The sequence below is a fragment of the Thamnophis sirtalis genome, unplaced genomic scaffold (assembly GCF_051295495.1).
Source record: "Thamnophis sirtalis isolate CommonGarterSnake01/CBP01778 unplaced genomic scaffold, rThaSir2_p1.2 scaffold_3, whole genome shotgun sequence".
Lineage (NCBI taxonomy): Eukaryota > Metazoa > Chordata > Lepidosauria > Squamata > Natricidae > Thamnophis > Thamnophis sirtalis.
The window spans coordinates 73,638,383-73,663,031 of record NW_028261383.1 but is presented as its reverse complement, the minus strand read 5'-3'; the positions used below and the strand labels follow the sequence as shown (position 1 = coordinate 73,663,031).

General features: G+C 37.5%; 1 protein-coding gene across 1 annotated transcript; it reads left to right on the top strand.

Moving 5' to 3' along the window:
* Positions 1 to 131: 131 nt before the first annotated feature.
* Positions 132 to 24,565, top strand: LOC106545769 (inter-alpha-trypsin inhibitor heavy chain H3). The gene is made up of 21 exons (XM_087709166.1): positions 132 to 253; positions 1,208 to 1,228; positions 1,935 to 2,101; positions 2,623 to 2,727; positions 2,917 to 3,079; positions 3,285 to 3,395; positions 7,573 to 7,698; positions 7,800 to 7,916; positions 9,237 to 9,405; positions 9,553 to 9,678; positions 10,394 to 10,575; positions 12,423 to 12,608; positions 13,241 to 13,380; positions 13,855 to 14,039; positions 15,194 to 15,199; positions 15,850 to 15,894; positions 16,844 to 16,957; positions 18,606 to 18,810; positions 22,709 to 22,881; positions 23,985 to 24,096; positions 24,185 to 24,565. Exons 1-21 carry the CDS (start codon positions 161 to 163, stop codon positions 24,312 to 24,314), a joined length of 2,676 nt encoding a protein of 891 aa, XP_087565292.1. The 5' UTR covers positions 132 to 160; the 3' UTR covers positions 24,315 to 24,565.
* Positions 24,566 to 24,649: the final 84 nt, after the last annotated feature.

The window sequence follows — 24,649 nt, the reverse complement described above, 5'->3', positions numbered from 1 at the left end:
TTCTGGCCTTGGACTCTTTAACTTTTATGTATAAATTTCATCAACCATTTTCCAAAGATAAATATTTGCCATAGTTACTTCAGTGTTACTCTTTGACTACTTACAAAGTTCAGTACAAATAAAGTCCCTTCCAAATTGATGTTTTTCTTTTTCTTCCAACATGGGGAAGAGTATCCCACATTACATTTTACTGGCCCTTATTCCTGCTCTTGTAACTTCAGATATTTTGATACACCCACTCAGAAACATTGAGGTATGTAGCTAAATATATAAAGTTGCTTCTTTTTTTCCTCAGAATTTTTTTTAAAGCTTTGAAGAGCAATCGCAAATCTACTATTTCAACCTTTCAAGACTTCTTCAGCCTTCTTCCTGCCTGATTCAGGATATCTTTACTTACCAGTACGCTTAATTTGACTGAAATTCTAAAGTTCATGTTAACTGGTTGCCTATGAAATCTCATGCTTTGAGTTGCCTGGCTCAGATGTGCTGCATTTGGATATGAAGCAGGGAAAGTCATGCTGGTCTATGACCATAGCAAAGATTTGATTTGAAACCAGTAAGGAGCTGTGGTCCCTTATTGTGCCTGTTAGCAAGTCCTTGTGACTTCTTTGATGAGCTGCTGAGACATATCCTGAGGGGGGTTGTGTTGGACCCAGACTTAATTGGCCTTCTTTGGATCTATATGCTGGACATTGTTTTTGTGCACTTCAGCAATTTTTTGGGGGAAGACACTGAATTAAGAAAGAATAAATCAGATAAAGCAAGTAGTACTTGCATCTAGGTATGTGTGATTGTGAAGTGTTTGAAATGGATGCTTGCATACCATATATGAGAGAGCTATCCACCACACCTGTGTTTATACCTAACTTAGATAAAGTTATACTGTGAAAAACTCTATTAGGCATTTATCTTATTAAGTATGGTAATTTATGATATATTTTCCAGATGTTCATTATTTTCTTTTTATGTAATCAATATTTCCAAACGAGACAGGTTGGTAAGCTAGTGGGGGTTTACCAACCCAGCCAAGGTCATGCATGCTGATTATTCAGACTTCATTCTATGGAAGCTCTCATTTATTGTGTCGCTCTCACTTAAAATCAAGAGAAATGTGGAATAACATACAACTACTATGCAGCACATTTGGGAGGATACAGCATCTGTTGTTTGGCAATAATTAATCTTTTTTTTCACTCTTTGTTTGTAGAAGAGAAGTGCCACTGATGTGGTAAGTAACCTTTCATTTTGAATGCTGATCATTAAGTTTAGATGACACATACGAAATACAAATATTTTGTCTAAGTAATATGTATCAGCATTGCTGGGCTTAAAGAAATCATTTACTCACCTCCAAAGTTATGTTTATTTCCCCAGAAATCAGTCCTCTTGTGTTCAGGAATGTTTATTTCTGAGCAAACGGCATATTTCATTCACTCTTGCAAAATACCCATCATGTGCAAGTGTGCAAAGGCCTCATCACACACTTTTATGAAGGATACTACCTCATTCAGGTGGATTCAGGTGGTAACAAATATCTGTTTGTGTTCCCTCACAGAAATAAAGTAAATCCTATTTTCCTTTCCTGTAACAATTCAATTCTTGAAAACACAATACAAGACTTTGTGAGGATTAGAGATGAAAAATCTTACCCACAGTTTCCCCCAATATATAGTTTTCCAGATGTAGCCTTTGGATTTCATTTAAAAAAATAACAGGAATGGAACAAGAAAATTATTGGGGTCAGTTGCAATTTAATTAACATTGTGCACATAAAGAAAACATGAATCAAATATAATTAGAATTAAAGTAAATACTACATATGTAATATGAGGCATAGAAAGATCTTTGAGCTATCTCAAACAAAAGTGTTTAAAATGAAGATAATACATTAGCAGCACATTTCTGTATAACCATGTGACTTTTTTATTCTCTAGCACACCCATGCCATAGAAATCTACTGGGTGAAAATTGACTGCAGTGTTACTTCCAGGTTTTCCCGTAATGTCATCACTAGTCGAGCTGTGAATCGTGCCAATGTGTCCAAGGAAGCTCAGTTTGATGTGGAGCTTCCCAAAACAGCCTTTATTACAAACTTTACATTGTATGTACATCGTTTTCTTTTTTCTCTATGCTTTGGAGATCAATCTAGCGATAATTAAGCCACTCAGATACTGTTAACAGAATAACTACCATGAATCACAGGGTTACAGAGGACATTGTAGCCACCTGATCCAATTATGTGCTCAAAATAGGAAATGGAAAACTAAGTCCTCCCTCATAACCTCTCCATTCTTACCAGTCTAGATAACTGAATTCATCACAACATTATTTTTACCTTAATTCTTTTTAATGATCATCCAAAATATGGCCTCTTGTTGCATAAGCTCCTCTGAAATAGACTTGTCCTGTGAATAAAAATTGTTACCAAACTGCTCTGCAATAACCAGAAAAGGTCTTCCTTCATCTTTCTTCATTCAGTTTTCAGTCCTATAGAGGCAGCATTCTTTCCAGTCTCTTTGTTATACCACTCAAATTTCTCCTTTACTTGATGAACTGAAAGGCGGGGGGAACCCAATAACTTGTCTGCACGCATATTCAGACATCTGATGTATTCTTCAATAGGACAGTTGATGGTGTTACTTATCCTGGAATCATAAAGGAAAAAGAAGCTGCCCAAAAGCAGTATCAACAAGCAGTTTCAAGGGGCCAGACAGCCGGGCTTGTGAAGTAAGTATGTGAGGCCAAACAGAATCTGTTTCCTTACTTCATTTCCTGTCCTAAGTATTTATTCAATAAACAGATGCTAAATAAATGAACAAAGTGCAAACAAAAGTATTAAATGGTGAGCTATATGTGAATGAGCAAATGTGATCATTGCTTGAATTTCATGAATCTTACTATGTTTAACATGTGAAGGGCTGCTGGAAGAAAAACAGAGAAATTCAGTGTTTCGGTCAACATTGCATCATCCAGCAAAGTTACTTTTCAATTGACTTATGAAGAACTCTTGAAGCGAAAGTTTGGAAAATACGAGGTGTTTATCAAAGTAAATCCAAAGCAGCTTGTCAATAAATTTGAGGTACGATCATATGTATTGTCATTTTATCTTGTAGTAGTTTTTGGAAATTTGTGACTGATGCTCAGAACTATTAATTTAGAAAGAAATGTATAAACAACTATGAATTTAATTCTTTTTTAATGCTTTGTTTACAGTTTATATTACTGGTCTCTCTGATTTTTTTATCACTTGCTAATGTCAACATAATTTTTAATCAATGTTACAGATTGAAGCAAACATCTTTGAGCCTCAAGGCATCAGTGAACTTGAAGTTGAAGGGACATTCCTCAGCAACGAACTGCTACCAGTTGTGAAAAAGTCTTTTTCAGGAAAAAAGGTATGTCTGGTAATAGAATCTTGAAGGGTGATTCATACATAGGTAATTCTTGCCTAATGACCTGCGGGATGACAATGGGGACTACCAGGATTTTTGTTGCTAAATGTGTTGTGTAGCAATGGGAAGCCCAGTCGCAATTACCATTGTTAATTGAGGATTAACTACAAAGAGTTGAAACTATGCCATGATCTTGGTCATGATGTTGCCTGGAGATTTCCCCTACAGTAAGTACAGAAGAAGCCCCTGGTTGCAAGTTGGTATAGAAGATTCACAAGCAAGAAGCAAAAATTACAATGGTGACATGCCTTATCACACTAACCAGAAATAAAGAAAAGAAAGAATGACCCGTTGATTATATTTCTTAAAGTAATTTATTTGCTTCATGGAACACCGCTGACAGGTTATTTTGTCCCAGTCAGAGCTCTAAATGAGACATGGCATAGGGCAACCACAATCAAAGATACAGACGCAGAATTATTTGAGAATACTTCTCAAAAGTAAAAGTAGTTCTCAAACATGATAGACAATATTTATGTGGCAATATTTTAATGCATAACTAAGCCCCATAAAAATGTTTGTATAGAGAAACAACAAAACCAATGCCTTTTCTTGTTCTTGCATCTGGTGTATAGACAAGGATCAAGTTCCATGTTTGAATCCATGGACACTCTTTTGTAACTTGGACAAGTCTTTCTTTTTCAAGTTATTTGATATCATAGTGGCCTTTACATATATATATATATGCCTTCGTTCATATAGGAAAATGGTCTTTACATATAGGTAGGTAGCATTCCTCTTGAAGCTGCTTTGAGTTCTTTGAGATTGAGAGAGTTAATAAGCTAAATTAAACTAGTGAAGAATATTATTATGAAAGTGTGTTTCATTGCTGGTACAAAGATTTGATTATAATCTTTGCCATGTTTTGGGAAGTATCTCTTGGCAACCCATCTCATTTTGTAGAAATAGACCTGTGTTTTCTTGTAAAAAAAATTCAATATCTTTTCTTCCAGCATGTAGCTATTTGTCCTCCCTCCAGTGTGGCTGCTTTTGGGAGAATCTAGTATATCTTCCTCTCTGGCTAGAAGAGAAATCGTTTAGAAGCCGTTGCTTTGTTGAGTTGATTATCTTATCTATGGTTGGGAGGGTCTCTAGTGGCCTTTGTTTCTGCTTATAGCATCACTTCCATTTCTTCTTTGTTACAAAGGTTCAATAATTTCTTCTTGCTTTGAAAGCTGCACTATTGCTTCTCCTCTTGTCACATATACTTAAATCTCAATATTCAATTATTTTGAATAACTCCTTGTCATCCTCAAAATATGCCTTCCTGTATATTCTAATAGAATGCAGGGAATTATGTATCTCTTCTGTCAATTTAATATCTTCATATCTTAAGCATAGAGCATTGCATTGCAGAAGTGAAGAGGATAGTTTCATGAGGTATTAAATATATCCATACGTCTTGGGTTACAGTGCTTCACATTAGTTTGGTCTTACACTAGCATTCCTCGATCTACAACAGTTCATTTAGTGACCGTTCAAAGTTACAACAACACTGAAAAAAGTGACGTAGACTGTTTTTCACAGTTATGACCTTTGCATCATCCCCATGTTCATTGGATCAAAATTTAGATGCTTTGCAACGGGTTCATATTTATGACCATTTCTGTGTCCCTGTGACCTTCTAACAAGAAAAGTCCACGGGGAAGCCAGATTTACTTAACCCCCAGGTTACTAATTTAGCAACTGCAGTGATTCACTTAACAACTATGGCAAGAAAGGACATAAAATGAGACAAAACTGGGTTAACAAATGTCTCACTCAACAACATAAATGTTGGGCTTAATTATGATCATAAGTTGAGGACTACCTGTGCCAAAATTCATCTTTGTCTTTTATGGGTGTTATTGTACTGAAAGTTGCAAACATTATTAATTCTTCCCAATATTATTTGGTTAGTACAGCATAGAGAATCATGCTTCTGTTCATTTGCGTTAGATTCTGGTTTTCTTCTCTGCCACATTGTTTTGTTATAGGATATTGGGAACTATTTTTTCATGTTTTATCCTCTGTCCTCTCAACTACTTCTCAACTTTCTTCCCTGTGTTTTTACTCCCACTGTTAAGTATGCAGTGTCTTAGGCTTTCTTCCAGATACATTACTCACTCTTGCAAACTATGTTCTTTTTACTTTAACAAGGTACCGGTAAATCAATATGTTGGAAAAGTGATGGACATTAGCTAATGAGAACTTTCCCCTATATTTTAACTTTCCACGTTCCTGAAAAGAATTCCTATCAACAGATAATGCATTTAGAAGTTTACGTCATTGGTTGTATTAGCTAATGTAGTTACATTGTTTACTGCAGCATCATAGACCTTTGAGAAACCAAGCTGCAGTGCTGAAGTCTATTCCACATATGTTCTTTTTTCAGTATAATCTAGTATGGGATCACTTGCTATTATGGAAAGGTGACCCATGACTGTTTTCTTGCTTCTTCCCCATTTCTGTTGGCCTTTGTTCTTACAGAATGTGAAGCACAACAGTAGTATTTTTTATTAGAAAGAAGAGTTTTCTATAGTTCCAGTAATTTAGCAGTTCTATAGAGCCAGATCTCCTTGCTGGATTGCCCATGGCCTTTCTGCCTCTCTTTGCAGACTGACAAACTCCTTTGTTCCTGAATATAAATTATTCTTGGGTAATACAAGACTGTTGGGAGAGGGGAGGGGATAAGCAGTACATAGTGCAGTATCATATGAAGTGATGAAGTTAGTGGCTTCAAAATGATGGGCAACAATCAGACAGTCAAAGCCCTCCTCCTTTTGACTTGGTTTCCTAGAAAGAAAGCTGGAAGTTAGTATGAACAAAAACCCAATAGACTCTTTATTGCAGAACATAAACAAAGCCTAAGCGTAGAACTGGTATGGTGTATCCAGCCTTATGGAAAAAAATAAATGAATAAAATCAGTGAAGAAGGAGGAGATAAAAGTAATAAATATCATCATGCAAATATGAAAAAAGAAAGAAAGAAAGAAAGAAAGAAAGAAAGAAAGAAAGAAAGAAAGAAAGAAAAGAATCCTGACTTTATAAGTGTAATCAGTAAGAAGCAATGCAGAGTAAGATATGCAGAATAAGTCTTCTTAGACAAGAAAAGGAGATAAAAATGCAATTTTTCACTGCTAGTTTTTCTTGCATTCCTTGTTCTTACAGATGTAGAAAGGCTCTTACATGCAATGTTGGATCTTGCAATATTTAATAGTTCAAATTATACCACAGCTGAATTTTGAAATAAACTCCTGGCTCATTCCATTCTAAATACCATATTTTTTGGACTATAAGACTCATTCCCCCCCCCCCCCGCAAGTCGGTGAAAATGTCTCTGTGTCTTGTAGAGCGAATATTGTGGCAGGGGGAGGGGGGTTGGTGCAGCGCCAGTAAGCCATCCTAGGTGGCGGGGATTTTGCTGCCACCACTTATTGCCACCTATCTCCACCCATTTGCGGCGATTGGTGATGAACATGTGGCAACGAACGAGCCGTGGTGATGGCAAATGGGTTTCAGTGGCCTCGAACGAGCCAGGGCGAACAGGTCGTAGTGGTGGCCAATGGAACATGGCGAATGGGTTGTGGTGGCAGCTAATGGGCCACGGCAAATGGGGTCATGGTTGCGGTGAATGGGCTGCCACAAATGGGCCACAGCAAACAGATAGCAGAGGAAGAGACATATTTTTTTCCTTGTTTTTCTCCTCTAAAGCTAATGTATGTCTTATAGTCTGGAGCATCTTATAGTCTAAAATATACAGTAAAAACTTGCAAAGCTCCCTTCCTTAGAAATTTTACAAGTATAATAAAGGAATTAATAGCTGCTAGTTATAAGCTGTTTATTACTTCAAGCATTGAAGATTTTAGTTATTGTAATAAGTATATTTATGCATTACTTACAAGCTTATTGTAAATGTTGCAGGCCTCTAGTTCACAGTTGTAAAGAGTGAACAAAGGACAAGATAGGCCTCTAAATTAATAATGCTTGTTTGGAAGTAATCTTTGAATGTAAATTGCAGAAGATGAACTGAGAAATATTATGGGATATTATCCTGGATCTCTAAATGAAAGCAAAACTTCTACAGAATATGTTTTCCTCATTTGCTGAAATCTAAGATGGAGAATTCTTCTTTTTTAAGGGCCATGTATCATTCAGTCCTACTATTGAACAACAACGGACCTGTGACAATTGTACAACTACTCTGCTACAAGGAGATTTTGTCATCAAGTATGATGTGAACAGAGATTCTCCTAATAATTTACAGGTAACTTTAGTTGTTTGACACTTGAACTAATATAACAGCACAAAAACAAATCCAAACAAAACACTACCACAAATGACTAATATTTTTATCAATGTTTTTAGGTAGTAAATGGATACTTTGTACACTTTTTTGCACCAAAAATCCTTGAACGTTTACCTAAGAATGTTGCCTTTGTAATCGATGTCAGTGGTTCCATGTCTGGAGGTAAAATTCGACAAGTAAGTAAACAACACAAATTATTGTAATATTGCTAAAAGGATGGTAAATTGTACAGCAGATAAAATTAGGTCCTACGATCTTTTACTCCAAGTTATTTCTGCCTTGCAAGATTTACATATATAGTAAAATATGTACCATAGTAATCTTGAAAGTATTTAGTAATGTAATTGAAGTGTATCTCTTCAACCTTAACTTTCAGCTAAGCCTTCTTTCATAAGTGTTGATTTAGGCCAGGGTCCTCCAAAACCTGGGCCATGGCCTGTTTGGAACTGGGCTGCACAAGTGGCGGGCAAGTGCACGCATGTGCATGCAGCTCTATTCACATGAATGGCAGGCACTTGTCTTGTGCTTGAAGCTCCATTTGCATGAGTGGCAGGCGCTTATGTTTGCTCATGTGTATGCCCCTGCCACTCACACAAAACCATCATGTTTTCCCACACTCCCACCACTCCCGCCGTGCCACCAAGCCAGAAAGGTTGGGGATTGCTAATTTAGGCCACATGTTTACTTAGCTTCAAAGTTGCATGCTTGATGCGCACTAAGCACAGATGCACAGTACTAAAAAATGCCTCTGCACATGCACAGAAGCAAAAAACAAGATGGCCAGGGATGTGCAATCAGGCGAGGCAGAGCCTCACCACTGTCATCATGAAAAGAAAAAAAATTTAAAAGGAAAAAGTTGCTGCCAGAGTCACCATGGAGGACTCTGCTTAACTGTTTAAAAAAGTCTCTAAAAAGCGTCCTCTACAGGAGGAGGCAGGAGAATGACGTACCTCATCTAGTCTGACTTTAGGTGTTTTATGATCATTCGAGCAGAGTTAAGCAAGGGTTAAAAGTCTAAAATTCCTGACGTAGGTGAGGCCCATCCTTCTCCTGCCTCCTCCTGTAGAGGGAACTTTTTAAGAGGCTTTTTTAAACAGTTAAGCAGAGTCATCCAGAGTGACTCTGGCAGCAACCAGCTCAGCCTGACCTCAGCTCTTGCCTTTTTCCTTTTACATTTTTTTCTTTTCATGATGACAGGCAAGAGCAGAGTTGAAATCCTCTCTGAAACAGCTGGAAAAGGTGTGGGTTGGAAGGAGAGGGAGAACTTGTTTCGGGAGCGTGGCAGGCCATGTTACTACCTACTCGTCCAAACCGGTCCAAACCAGCAGGAACCCACCTCTGATCTGGACTTAGGAGCCAATAGCTTCTACCATATAACAACTTAACTTATAGCCTTATATAACTTATATAACTAATAGCCAGATTGGATTATGGAGCAGAAGTCCTTTGTTGAAAGTTGAGAGTTTCCTCAAATAGCTTATTTAAAATAATTCTAGGCAAAGAATGCCTTGACAAAAATAGTGGAAGATTTAAAGGAAGAAGATCACTTCAATATCATCCTGTTTGAAAGTTCAGTTTCAAAATGGAAAGATCACTTAATTCAAGCTACTCCGGAGAATGTGAATCAATCAAAGGAATTTATTAGCGAAATAAATGCATGGGGAGGTAAGTAGAAAAAAAATGTTAAAGTTAAATTGCTACATTAGAATAAGGTTAAAAAAAAATGGGTATATTAAAAAAAACTCCATGGAAAATATTTGAATCTCCATTTTCCAATGCTAAAAAAATTGAAACCCTGCTTTCACATTGTAGGAACAAATTTTAATGATGGTTTACTGACTGGCATTGAAATGCTAAATAAAGCTCATGAAACAAAATCTGTACCTGAAAGAAGTGCCTCTTTAGTTATCACCTTATCTGATGGGGAGGCCAATGTAGGTAAGTAGTCTCCTTGTTTTCACATAATCTTCTCCATTCTATATACCACAACCTCTGGTGATCATGTGTCATCTTTATACCTTCGTGTTGTTACAGAGGATTAGAAAGAAGATGTTTTGTGTTCTTACATCTCACAAGAGTATCCAAACCTTTTTCTCAGCTTTCTAAGATGTGGGAGGCAATTACTGGCAATTTAGAATAATGGACCTCCAAGAGGTTTCTTTCAGCAGAAATACATCTAGTTCTACCTCCAGTATCTATGAAGAATTTGTCTGTTTGCTATTTGGCACCTCCCTTCCTACCTCAAAAGGCTGAAAATTAATATTCATTGTGAGAGGCATTACAGGAGTCCTGGGAGAAGCTCCCAGAAATGTTCCCAATTACTGCTAAACTTCTGAAGCTGCTGCTGATTGATTGTCTATCACCAGTTTCAGAGTATTTTGAAATGGGGTGCGAAGGGGGGGATATCATTCAATACATCTAATAAACAACAGCAACAGTTTTTCCCCTTTTCCCCTGGAAAAGACAACGAGGTAGGAAAAATTAATTAGATTACAACATTATTCACTCTCTTCCAACCCATTAGGAAGAGAGTTTGAAGCTGAAAGTTAGGAAGTTGTAGAGCCTTGTATTAAAGTTACAGATTTGCTCTGCCCATAAACGTGTTTCAGATCATTGTACTATTTAACTGTGCTTTGTGATCCTTTCTGTACAGGTGTATCAAATCCCAGAGAAATTCAAGAAAATGCTAAGAATGCAACTAAAGGAAAACATCCTATATACAATCTTGGGTTTGGTTATGATGTCGACTATGGATTTTTAGAGAGAATAGCAACAGAAAACAATGGTGTGGCTCGCCGGATCTATGAAGACTCAGATGCAGCCTTGCAATTACAGGTAGAAGAATAAGCATATGAAAGGTTGATATTTATATGCATGATGAAATATTTCTTTGGCAGCGAAAGGACACTGAGTACAATTCTTAGGCAAGATGACAGTAGAAGACAAAATTTATTTATTTTTTATTTAGTTCTCACTCTACCTAATAGGTAAGGCATCACAGAGACTAACCAGGTGCATCTTTTTCTGTAGTTTTTGGCTGGATCCTGACCCCAGCCACCATTTCCCCTTGTTTCCGGCCTCTTGCAAAAGAATCAGCACACTCCAGTGGGATGAAACTTTATCCCTTCTCAGGCAATTAACTACTATTAGCTGTGGTAGTGCATGGTTAGAATGCAGTACTGCAAGCTATTTCTGCTGACTGCCGACTGCCAGCAGTTTGACAATTCAATTCCCATTGGCTCAAGGCTGACTCAGCCTTCCATCCTTCTTAGGTTGGTAAAATGAGGACTCAGATTGTTGGGGGAAATATACTGACTCTGTAAACCGCTTAGACTGGGCTGTAAAGTATTGTGAAGAAGTATATAAATCTAAGTGCTGTTGCTTTTTCATTCCATATTATACCATATTTTCCTGGCAAAAATTAATAAAAAGTGAGAGGCTGAATAAAAAAAGCTAGAAAAAGTAGTTTGTCTAAATCTGTATCCTATTAAATATGTTGGTTTCTTTCCTTGAAAAAACTGCTCACATTAGGAAAATGTACCTCATGAGAGCCTACATCAGGGAATATATATGTTGAATGAAAGTAGATTTTTTATTTTTAAAGAAGGGATTGCCTAGCAATCAATAGTTTTGCAAAATAGGAAAAGATCTCCATAAAGCCTTTGTATTAGTAAAAATTGTGAATGGAAAAAATTACACCTTATTCTGTGAGTAAAAAGAATTAAAACTCACCTGAAAACTGTTTTATTAACATGAACAGTAAACTAGTCCTACTTTTTGTACTGCACATGTTTAATGTTATTGCTACATCTAAACTCACATGGTTAATCCTCCATTTCATGGAATCCCCCTTTTCCATATCTATACAAAATTGTAGATGCCAAAAAAGGACAAAATTTCTAACGACTCAAGACTTTCAATGACAGTTCTGATTTCTAGAGTACTTTTCCAGGGTGATCTAGATTCAGATTACAGAACAGTTCTGTGGCTAAAAAAAGCAACCTCTCATTTCCAATACAGGGCGGGGCATAACCTTTTCCTAGGGGGTCACAGCAAGATCGACAGCAGTTTACAACTTCCGCGACACCTCATTTTAAAGCCCATAAAAAACTGAATTGAATGAGCTATTAAATGTTAAATTTGCTTTAAGAATGGCTGGAAAATTCGATTCGGAAGAACAAAGGATCATTGACAGAAGGAAAACAATGTTAAAGGAAAACAATGTCGAATTTTGGGGCAATGACGTCTGGCCGGGAAATTCGCCAGATCTCAATCCGGCAGAGAACATTGGGGCCATAATTAAGGATGAAGTGGAAGCTCTGATGATTCAGGAGCAAGGTCAAAATCGATATTCGGTTGAAACTTTGAGAATGAATTTGGAAACTGTGTTGAAAAATCTGGAAAATCGAACGGAACTGTTTGAAGATTTGTTGTGTTCTTATCCACCTCGTTTGAATGCTGTTCGAAGGGCTAATGGTGGTCATACTGACTATTAAATCATGTCAATAAACTCAGTTTTTGATGGGCTTTCGAATGGTGTATGAATTATTTGTGTTGTTATTACAAGTGTTGCTGTGACCCCCTAGGAAAAGGTTATGCCCCGCCCTGTATTTTGATTTTGAGAATAAATACGCTTTTAATGTTACAGTTTATTATAACCCTAAAATCTATTTTGTTTCCAGGGTTTTTATGATGAAGTAGCCAATCCTTTGCTTACTGAAGTGGAGTTAGGCTATAAGGAAAATGCCATCTCAGATTTGACTCAAAACAGTTTTAAACATTATTATGACGGCTCTGAAATAGTTGTGGCTGGAAGAATTACAGACAATGACCTGAACAGTATCACAGCAGAAGTAAAAGCTCAAGGGGTAAGTATCTTTGAAATCCAACAATTCTCAAGATATAGCCACAAGATTCCTGTTTCTACAACACAAATAAAATATTCACAGTTCCATAAACATAATTGTGTAGATACTCCAGGTAAAATCAGGTAGTTTACCTGTCTCTATCAATGTTAGTCAGAACTACAGCTATCTTGAAAAATTTGATTTTTGTGATGGTCTCTATTTATATTTCTTTCATCAGATGCATTGAGTGGTTAGGCTGGTGTAAGATTTAATTTTAGATTTGACAGGGAGAAGAAAATGGATATTTATTTGTTGATTATTAAAAATTGTTATATAGTGATTATATAGCAACCCAGCTTGTACCAAACTCTGGACAGCTCAAACTAAGAGATAAAACCAAATTTATGTAGAGTAAAAATATAAAACGAAAATATAAGTTACTTGCAAGATAGTACAGGTATCTTCTCAGTTAATAATTGTAATGTGTTAGAAACCCATGTGGTTCGTTGAGACCTTTAAAGATTGCCTGAAATTTTTGATATATTTGAGTTCAGCCATCTGTTGCTCAATGTACATAAATAAACACCTATATAAATGTGTAGCGCTTAAAAATTATAGTGCAATTATAAATCCAATCCTTTTCTTTCGTCTAGGCACTAAATGAGGTGACTTATACTGAACAAGCTGATGTTGAGGAAACAACCAAAGCTTTTGAAGAGCAACAATACATATTTGGAGAATATATTGAGAGATTCTGGGCTTATCTCACAATTCAACAACTTCTAGAAGCACGGTAATGTTGGACTTTTTCAACTTTGTGGTTACTCCAGAGACATCCATGAGAATTGGTAAATCAATCCCTTTCCATCCCTTTCTTGAAAAAAAATGTACTTTAGTAAAAATTAGTTTCATTAATTTCATTCAATGATGCCTGGAATGGACTAATAGCTATTCATTATTTTTGCCTGTAATTGGTTTTATCTTTTTGCCCAAGTTAAATTGCTTCAGATAATTCAAGATGATTATTGCAGGTCTTCTAACTTCAATTAGAGTTTGATAAGTTTAGTTTTAAGTCCCAGTTATCTCTTTCCTCTTTCAGGAGACGTCTTTTGTTTCCAAAGTGTTCATGAGGCTCATATAGTATTTATTTTATTATTTAGAACAATTTAAAATATCTTTACGCATTACAGGGTGGAAGAAGCAGAATAATTAATATTATCATGGTTAAAACAGTTTCTAAACGTTTCTCTAATGTCCTTGCTTTTAGTGCTTTAGCGCAGGGAGATGAAAAGGAAAATATTACTGCTAAAGCTCTGGAGTTGTCTCTGAAATATAAGTTTGTGACTCCATTAACATCCATGGTTGTCACAAAGCCAGAAGACAATGAAGAAAAGGAAGCAGTTGCTGACAAACCCACAGAAGGTACAGATATTGTCATTAGGCCTTTAATCTGTCAGGCTTTTAGTGTTTTGGGGGCAATATTCAAAATAATCACAGTTGAACTAGTCAAGAATATCCTGGAGCAACAGGTAGTATGCTTTCCCCTTAGATAGGGATAGGAAAGCATGGATTTTGATTATGAGCTTTTCAGCAGCATCTGCACACAGGCCAAAGGGGGATCTGATTGATGTCAGCAGCATCATGGCATGGCAATACAAGGTCCACCTCTTTTCTACATACATTTTGATATTACATGTATTCCCCAAAGGAGAAGAACTTGAGAAGAACAATCTCACAATGTGGCTTTTGTTATCTTTTATTCTTATTTTTTACATTTTAAGTTTAATATTTTCAAAAATACAGTTTAAAAATTAAACAAACAAACAAACAAACAGTAGAAATGAAATTTTTAGCAATCTCTTACTACAGTAAGGTTTCTCAATGTGTGGACTTCAAATGCCAGAATTCCCCAACCTGTTGCTTAGATTAAGAAAAATAAATTAAAACCAGTCGCACCAGCTACGGCAACTTTAAGATCTGTGGACTTCCTTGATGACTGGGGAATTCTGGGATTTGGAGTCCATATTCTGAAAGTGGCCATGGGTGAACATCCTACCTTTAGGACCACAAGTTATACTAAGTTTATCTACTCCCTCACCATTCTTGTTCTTTCATTTGATCGCTTCCTTCTCAAAGGAAGTTGTAGCATGAAGCCCATCTTGAAATGAAAGAATTTCAAACTGAAATGTATCATCCCTATCAGATGAAATTAAAGGAAATAAAATCGTCATGCTGCTGCTTTGCTAAATAACTGCATAACATGAATCAATGGAGGAAGGGAAAGGGCGTAATTTTATGTATAAACTATATGTTATAATATAATGAGTATTTAGAGAAGATTTTGGGTCAAGCCCTTTTAAAAGGAAGTAGCTGTTTATTTGAATTAGCTTTTAGAAAAAATAAAAAGAGACATGTAATTGACATTGTGTGCACCCTCTAGTCTATTCTTATTGAGATAAATCAACTGTAATTTTTTGTAGTCAAACTTGTTTAGCAAAAAAAATAATATTTCTTTTTTTCTCTCTCTCCCTCCCTCCCTCCATCTTTCTTAACTTTGGGAACAGCTGAAGGTAAACTGAGTTGTAATTTTGCCTTTGTTCTATGAGCTTATTGTAAAAATTTAGTTTGAATGATGAGTTCCAGACCTAATTGAAGAGAAGCAAATAAAGCAATAATAAGTCAATGTTGTTTTGAATAAGTTTACCTCAGGTCTCACACCTTCCCATCCTATTGGTCAGCTCTCTCCCTCCCTCCCTCCCTTCCCTCTCTTTCCAATTCCAATTCATCAGTAAATCACACGGAATAATCCATTCCTAAGATCACAGTTGGTCCTCAACTTGCTTTCTTTTGGACAAAGCCTCTTACCGTAATTGCCAAACAGTGAAAAGAAGTGATATTCCATTATTTTGAGGCACAAAATACATGCAGGGCGAACCTTAATTAGGTACAATTCCAGAAGCACTATACTCACACCAAGAAAAGCAAACAAAAACAAAACCAAAAAAATTTCAGCCCATCAACATGCAAGATAAGCGCACAATTTTATTTCATTACTTGGTTTCCCAATTGTCTCTGTCCTTCCTTCCAATGTTACGTAATCCTTGAATTCACCCCAAATATTGCCTTTCCCTGCCCCAAATGTGAACCTGGCCTTCAAAGCTATTATTGAAATGGAGAAGAATGTTTACTGTTATACTTACAATCACAACATGTGGAAACAATTCTTTTCTTTTTCTTTTCTTTTTTGCAGGAAGGCAACCAGTGTCCAGCTATCAACCTCCATCTACCCCTTACTATTATTCTAGTGGTAAGTTTCTTTTTTAGAGTTCATAAATATCTAATGTACGTATGTATGTACCAGTGGTGGGTTGCAGGAGGTACCTCCTGGTATAGGTGTATCGGAGTCTGCCCGGAGCACTGGATACTGTTCCGGTACGGTGCTCCGGGGGCCCACTCATCTGCCCGAGCTCTTTACTGGTCTTTTAAATCTTTGGTGCTTCCGTGCACATGCATGGCGCGTACTGCATCTGCGTGACGCTCTGCTGAGCAGCTGCAGCATTGTGGAGGTGCTAAGACGCATGCGTGTTGCGCATGTCCATGTGGACACCGCTAGGCCCGTTCCAACCATACCAGTTGAAATGGGATCCAGAACCCACCACTTGTACATTCACACTCACGGGCACGCGGACACGCAAACACACAAACACTGATTGATATCAATAATAAGAATAAAAAGTAAGGAAAATCTAAATCTTTCTGAGGTCTTGGAGAGTGAATCAATGAAGTAAAGGCAACAAAAGGCTTTCAGTTCTTCCTGTTTCAGACAGAACATCCAATTGTTGGGTGTGGACTGGAACGTCTCATGCCGTACCTTAAAATGGGAGGCACTTCAAGGAACGGATCAAGTCTAGTGCAACTATTGCTGCCTCTGAAAGATTACAGGCCTTATTTTTTTTCTCAGTTCCCTCAATCGTCAACTAGAGATTATTCCATAATAAGAAAATGAAATCAATGACCTCCTCCTATCAATTTCCAGTGTTGGATTAAGGCTAAGGCCCAGGTTACAATAATGTTCTTTCTGAATGTTTTTTCTACTGTAAGGGCACTACAGAAATATACGAAATAGAAATTCTGTATCTTTCCATACTTTTATTCTTATGTTATTCTGTTGCATTTTAAATGGTGCACAAAGAGATCACAGAAATAAAATGACCCCCTGATGGAAGCATGATTTTGGTATGATTTCCTCTTTGCAGTTGATGGAGACCCACACTTCATCATAGCCGTACCGCAGAAAGAAGATGCTCTTTGTTTCAATATTAATGAGGAGCCCGGGGTAGTGTTAAATTTGATAAGAGATCCAGTAACAGGTGAGCCTTTCTTTTCTGAAACCGTGATTGTAAGTAAGGAAGATATTGCACTCCTAGATCAGTTCATTGTTTATCTAATTCCATTTGATTTCTGACTCTGTTTCCTTTGGATAAAGAATACAGATAGCATGTATCATCTTCTTTATGATGCCCAGGCTTTATAAATCCACTCACCATCAATATATCTCAAGACATATTATATTCTTTACTTCTGAGTGTATTTTGTTAGTTCAGCATGGATGTTTATTCGGGCCAACTTCTATACTCTGGATATCAACACTTTGAAAGTATTGTGAAAGATGTCAAAAGGTGAGTTCACTTCAAGAAATTTGTGGTGAATTTGGGGCATCAATCTAAAACAGATGATCATCATTGCAGATTATAAGAAAAGATGCTATTTTAAATCATGAAACATATCCAAATGCAGTAGATGTTGATTTTTTTTTATTGAAAAGGTTTCAGAATGTGATGTGTGTATTTTAGAATACATTACTTCTAGATGCTAGAATTATCAATAAATAGTCATGGCCCTTTGGAGAAGCTACTTTTCTATATATAACCCAAACTGTTATTCTTTGAAGAAATGAATATGTAACTATCCCCAATTAAAAGAGATTTAGAAAATTCAATTATTCTAAGAAGCATAATTCATTCCACTAAATATTTCAAGGGGAATTGGGGTGGAAGATGGGATCAATGGCTTTCTTTTAAGTACAAATATAATATTATAATCAGGGATAATATTAATTAAGATTAGGAGGGAAAGAACTAAACATTTCATTTACCCGGAGGGGTTGCCTTCCATAGTTTTTATCCATCCAAGTTGACCAAACAGGATCTGCATGCTGTTGGCAAAAAAATGTAGGCTCACGTGGACTAGAACTGCTCCCAACTCCCAGGCCTCAGGCAACTACCAGGCCATAGGCTATTTGGAATTGGGCCGCTAGAATTGCTGACTGGAGCATGCGCATGCGTACACAGTACAACTTCTGCGAGAAGCAGGATGGTGGGCGCTCGTGCATATGTGTGCTGGCCCACACTCATACAAGGGCTGCATGCAAACATGTGCACTGGCCTTCGTGGCCCAGATCTCCTCTATCCCCCAGCTGGGCCGCCAAGCCACAAAGATTGGGGCCGTTGGACTAGAAGATGAGCTTTTTCTGCAATAGCGCCTACTCTATTGAACATCTTCCCTTTGGATATTACAATGGCCTCAACTCTGTTAGTCTTCCATAAAGCTTTAAAGACCTGGCTATTCTCCCATGTCTGGGATACTACATTCACTAAGGCGCCTGCCTCCTAGCTATATTGTTAACAGGCCAGATATCTCGCTTTTGCATGTATTTCAAATCAGATGTTTTAATGTAGTTTATTGTTTAAACGGTTTTTATTGATTTTATTATTTTGAAAGGTTTAAAATTTTAATTGCAATGTATGTTTTTGAATTTTGTGCTGCCCAGAGTCAATGACTGAACTGGGTGGCTATAGAAATCAAGTAAATAAATTTTAAGTGGAATCAATCCCAGTTTAACAAAAATATATAGTATGGAAAGTGTTCCAACTCCTCTTGGAAACCAGAAAAAGACATATTTTAAAAATATGCTACTTACACATAAGCCATCCCCTTAATATCACTTCTGGGCTTTAGGTATGACCGTCAATGGACAGCTTATTGGAGATAAAAAGAGTATCAACAATGTAGGACCACAGAACACGTATTTTGGAAAACTTGGGATTGTAACTATGAATCGGAATGTAAGGCTTGAAATAACAACTCAAAATATCATCCTTCAAAATGGTGTAAAAAGGAGAGTATTCAGTTGGCTTGATGAAGTTACCTCACAAGAACCCGGGTGAGCTATTCATACCCCTAATATATAAAAGTGTGAATGGGTGATTTATAGCTTCCGTAATGCACTTCTCTTGGTCAACTCTATTAACAATGCATTCCCCCAACAGACTAATCCTGAAAGAAGGCTCCCTTCACAAGAAAACAAGTTTGCCCAGTCCTTATGTAAATAAAGTGAGGTAGATTTAAATAAATCCAGCTACAGAGAAAGGCAACATGCTATACCTTCCTTTGCAAATATGAGGCATGCTTGATAAAAATAATAATGTTTTTATAAGTTTTTTAAATTTTTATAAAAATTAAATGCAATCTTCATAAATATGAGTCAGTTGCCAAATGTGTGAATTTTGATCACATGACCTTGGGATTCTGCGACTGTCGTAAGTATCATAAGTTGCTTTTTCAGTGACTTCAGTTACTAAATCATTGGTTGTAATTTATCTATGAAACTATAGCTTCCAAAAGTGTGCCACATAAATCTATGACCACATGTATTTTTAAAGGCTGGGAGATTTTTTGGGACTGTTTTCAGCTACAGTTGATAAACCTAATCTACAAGGTGGGTGAGTTGGCATTGTACAGATTTTTATGGACATTTATATTTTTCAAACTGAATTTTTATTGCACTTATTAACTAGCACATTTATACTTTTTCCTATCTTCTTTTGTGCATCTCTTACATTCAAGGTGCTCTTTGTTTAAGATAAATATTATATAATTAATTTAATATGAATATTTCAGAAAAAAATAGGGGAACTCTTGGTACTTCTTGCACTTTCTTAATTGCTTTGGTATATGTGAGCAAAAAATATTTTTCCCTATCCTTTAATAACATTGGAAATACAGGAAATAATAAAACATATATACTATGTATACTGCCCAGAGTCATGATGTGAGATGGGTGGATATACAAATGTGTTTGAATAAATAAATAAAACCATATATAGCTATCCAGTTCCAGATAATTGTATGGAAGCAAACTTCTGGATCTGGACTGACTTGCTATCTATAAGAATTGTCCATAAAGGCCAATGTTTGCAAGTCAAAGAAGTTAGAAACAGGGATCTCCAACCTTAAACACTCAGAGCCATTTGGACCTGTTTCCCACAGAATAGACAACACCGGGACTAACAAAACCTGAGTGGGCCTGGCCAACTTGATGTCACTCACTCACACCCAGTTACATGACACCCCCCCCCCTAGCCATGCCTACCCAGCCAATAATTAGGGCAGAGAACCAATTGTTATAAAAGAAAACCCTTTTGACATCTCTCTCTCACCTCCCCCCTGTATCTCTCCTCCCCCTCTCTCTCACCCCATTTCTCCTCTCTGTATCTCTGACTCTCTCCCCCTCTCTCTGTATCTCTCTCTCTGTGTATTTCTTTCCCCCTCCCCCTCTCTATCTTCCCCCACTCTATGTATCTCTCTCTCCTCCCTCTCCCTCTTTCTTCCCCTCTCCCTCTCCCCCTCTCTCTGTATCTCTGTCTCTCTCTCCCCCCTCTCTCTGTGTCTCTATCTGTCTCTCTATCTCTTCCCTTCTATCTTCTCCCTCTTTGTATCTCTCTCTGTATCTCTATGTATCTCTCTCCCTCTCTCTCCCCCCCTCTCTCTCTCCTCTTTTTCTCTGTATCTCTATGTCTCCCTCCCCTGTCCTTCTATCTCCCCCCCCTCTCTGATTCTCTCTCTGTCTCTCTCTGGCCATTGTGGTTGTGAAAGGAGAAGGGGGCAGAAGGAGAGTCCTTCTCTGGATGGCAAAAGTCCCCTGGGCAAGTTTTAAAGGCATGGCTGGGCACTGTGGGTGTGTCTCCCTTTCTGTTATCCACTCTTGGATCCCATTCCCACCCCGCGAGCCCTCGTGTAGTGAAGCTGGTGTTGGTCACGACCAGGTTGGGTGAGTATTTAAGGGCGGAGACTGGTGTTGAACTATATTAAGGCTAGTCTTCCATCTACTTTGGACCCATACCAATTTGCATATAGGAGTAATAGATCAACTGATGATGCTATGTCTATTGTTGTCCATACTGTATTAAATCATTTGAAACAGGGAACATATGTAAGGTTGCTATTTGTGGATTATAGCTCTGCCTTTAACACCATTCTACCCAATAGGTTGTTTCTTAAAATGTTCAAATAAATCAGAGGATTTGTTTGTGGTTAAAGGATTTTCTGACATATGCCACAGTCAGTAAGGATGGGATCTCACCATTCTTCTACTCTGATATGAAGTACAGGAACCCCACATGATTGTGTGCTAAGCCCCTTCCTTTATTCTTTGTATACACATTACTCTACCCTATTGTACAACACCAATGCAATTATTAAACCGCCTTCTGCCAATTGCCTCCCTCTGTCCCATCAGATCACACAGATTGGGCCTCCTCCGGATTCCATCCGCCAGTCAGTGCCGACTGGCAACTATGCGGAGGAGAGTCTTCTCAGTTGCAGCTCCGACGCTTTGGAACGATCTCCCCGTGGAGATTCGTACCCCCACCACCGTCCAGACCTTCCGCACAGCCCTCAAGATCTGGCTATCCCGTCAGGCCTGGGGATAAGATTCGAACCTCGCCCCACCCGAATGCTGAATGAATGTTGTGTTTTATCGGTTTATTTTTTTATTCACATTTTTTTTTCTTTCTTGTGTTTTGTCTTACACCCCCTTCCCATTGATTGTAAGCCGCCCTGAGTCCCCTCAGGGAAAAGGGCGGCCTATAAATGTCAATAAAACAAACAAACAAAACAAATGCACGGATGACACCGCAGTGGTGAGGCTCATTAACAAGAATAATGAGTCTGCTTATAGGAAGGAAATTCAAGGACTGACACTGTGGGCTAAAGAAAATAATCTTACACTTAACACTAAAAAAACTAAAGAACTTATAATTGACTTCAGGAGGAAGAGAGATGTACATTTGCCATTGTACATAAATGGCGAGGAGGTGGAGAGGGTTGGTAGTTTTAAATTTCTGGGCATTTATATCTCAGAGGACCTCTCATGGACCATGAATTGAAACATGCGTGTGAAGAAGGGACAGAAAAGGCTGTACTTCCTGAGAATGCTAAGGAAGATAAATCTATCTCGGCCTCTACTACTGTCCTACTGTCGCAGCACTATTGAGAGTGTCCTGACATACGGCATTCTTGCATGGTATGGGAGCAGCTCTGCAGCGGACAAAAATGCTCTACAGAGAATCATTAAAACTGCCCAGAATATCACCGGGTGAGGGGCCAGCCATTGGTGGGATCAGCAACAGGGAGCCACAGCAGAGGGCCCAAAGAGCTCCGGAGTCACAGGTTGCAGACACCCGAGTTAGAAGGATAGGGTAAAATTGTCCTACGTTCAGTCTAGTGCAGACCTGGGCACTTTATGGCTCCTTGGCCACTTCTGGCCCTTCTGTCTGTGTCTGCCCTGTGTACATTGCTTGTATTTTGAAGGCAACTGTTTGTTTGGTTTTTTTCAGTTTACATATCTGCATGCATGCATGCCTACACACCTTCACAATTCTATTGGTTTCACCCTCCACAACAGTCCTTGTTTCTCCTGTGGCCCATTGGGAAAATTAATTGCCCAGCTCTGGTGTAGTGTATTACATACATAGTGATCCTGGCTAAAATTGAGAACAAATTCCTAGAGCTAGTAATAAGCATAATGTAATCACAGCAATTGTTTCAGGTGAATTTGCTTTGCTCTACATCAGCCTGCTTCATTGGTGAATGAATGAATAACTTCATCATTTAACAAGCTTGAGGGCCAGAATTGGTAGGAAGAATTTAATGCTAGGCTTCATTTAAACAATAGCCATGTGCTTACAGATGCCTTCTCCCGAAATTTCCATAATTTGAATCTCTGCATTATGCGTACTAATAATCACTTTTAACTGCTTGGTTTCTGTTTTCCAACTTAGTTTGACACTAATAATCAAACGAAAACGGAGCGTAGAGGTTTCGATGGACAATGGAGCAAAGTTTGTTGTTGTTCTACACCAAGTGTGGAAGAAACATCCACTCCACCGAGATTTCCTGGGATTTTACATGGCGGATAGTCACAGATTATCTGAACAAACCCATGGTTTACTAGGTAACACAAAGATGTGATTCTAAATAATTTTTTGGTTTTGTTTTTTCACTGCTTTTCTTTCATAAGGCATGTATTCTTCTGACATGGCATGAGGTTAAACTCCTGACTGAGTTAGCACGGGGTTAAAAAGACAGCAATATTTGCTTTTCACTTTTGTTTGTTTCTAAGTATGCAATATTTATTTCTGGATTGTATCACATGCCAAAATCGATTGTGTACAAAAGTTGGTGGGTTTGGGTGGTTTTTTTTATTATTATTATAAGTAATGAGTTATTATGAGTACACCAACACATTCCATTCAATTCAACTCCTATGTCCAGATTACAGCACACTGCCTGACATAGATAGCAATAAATGCATCCTATTGTATATTTATTGAAGATCAGAAAACATCAAAAAGAATAAACTGGCAGAATTGGAAAAAGACAGAAATGGGGAGAGAGAATTGGGTGAAGATACCGTCTCTTGAAAAAGGGAAATGAGCTAAGGAGCTGGAAGAGAGGGTGTGGGGGATACAAAAGAGTTACCTTATACAGGAGATGGGGAGCATAAAAATTTAATAAATTTAATAAAATAATGAGAAAGATAATGTATTATTAACAAAAAAACTATTTCTAAATAAAAATGTACAGAACTTCCCAAATTAACTGGAAACAATTTTCTAGGCAATTGGCATAGACAGTTTCAAAGTTAATGTTTTGGTTAACTAAAATTTAATCCTTTAATCTACAGAATAGAGATGAAAGATGAAATCCCCAATTTATTCCTTCCCTTTTTGGGACTTTGAAAGAAACAACTTGGTGTACAGGGATAACGTAGCTAACTCCTTTGCTTTTCTCCCCAATATTCCTTAATATAGATGCAGAAAACCGCAACAACCTTTCTATACAAGTAACAAATAGAATTAGGAACTCAAAACGGTAGCTCTAAAAGTAGTTACACACACCTTATAGCCACACTTATCACTGCTGAATGCAAGAAGTAGCTCTTCTTATGATTTGCTCTTGAATGACTGACAACTGTTTAATCAGGTTTCTGTTTTGCTCCCAAATGACTGGCAACTGTTTAATAATTACTGTTGTTGCTGTCATGTTTATTTTAAGGGCAATTTTTCCACCCAATCGACTTCGATATACTTGAGGTCCATCCTGGATCGGATCCAGAAAAACCAGATGCCACCATGATTGTGAAAAATAAACAGCTGACAGTAACCAGGTAAAGAGAGACTGGCATTTTAGCTGACATTGACACACTTGCGTGAAGTGGATTCCCTAAGCTCATTGCTTTCCATATTATATTGCAGGGGATGGCAGAAGGATTACATAGCTGATGTCCAGCATGGCACCAATATCCCTTGCTGGTTTATTCACAACAATGGAGACGGCCTTATTGATGGCAATCATACAGACTACATTGTTCCCAGCATATTTTGAAATAAAAAATAATAATTAAAAAGAGTGGGGATGATGATGGTGGTGGTGGTGGTGCTGGTGGCGGTGATGATGATGATGATGATAAAAACATTCATGCTATGGTAAGTGTTTGTGATAAAATATGAAGAAATATTTTAATAGTGGAGATTTAATTGTGTATCCAAATAACTGAAACTGATTTATTCATAATACAATTTGTATAACTTCTGCTGAGATTTAATTTCAATAAATTGGAAAACTTTGCCCATTTATTTTCTACTCACTATTCAGTGTCTCTAAGCAAATTTACATAACTAAACATTAAATATGGAAAACCCAGAAATTAATATAAAAAT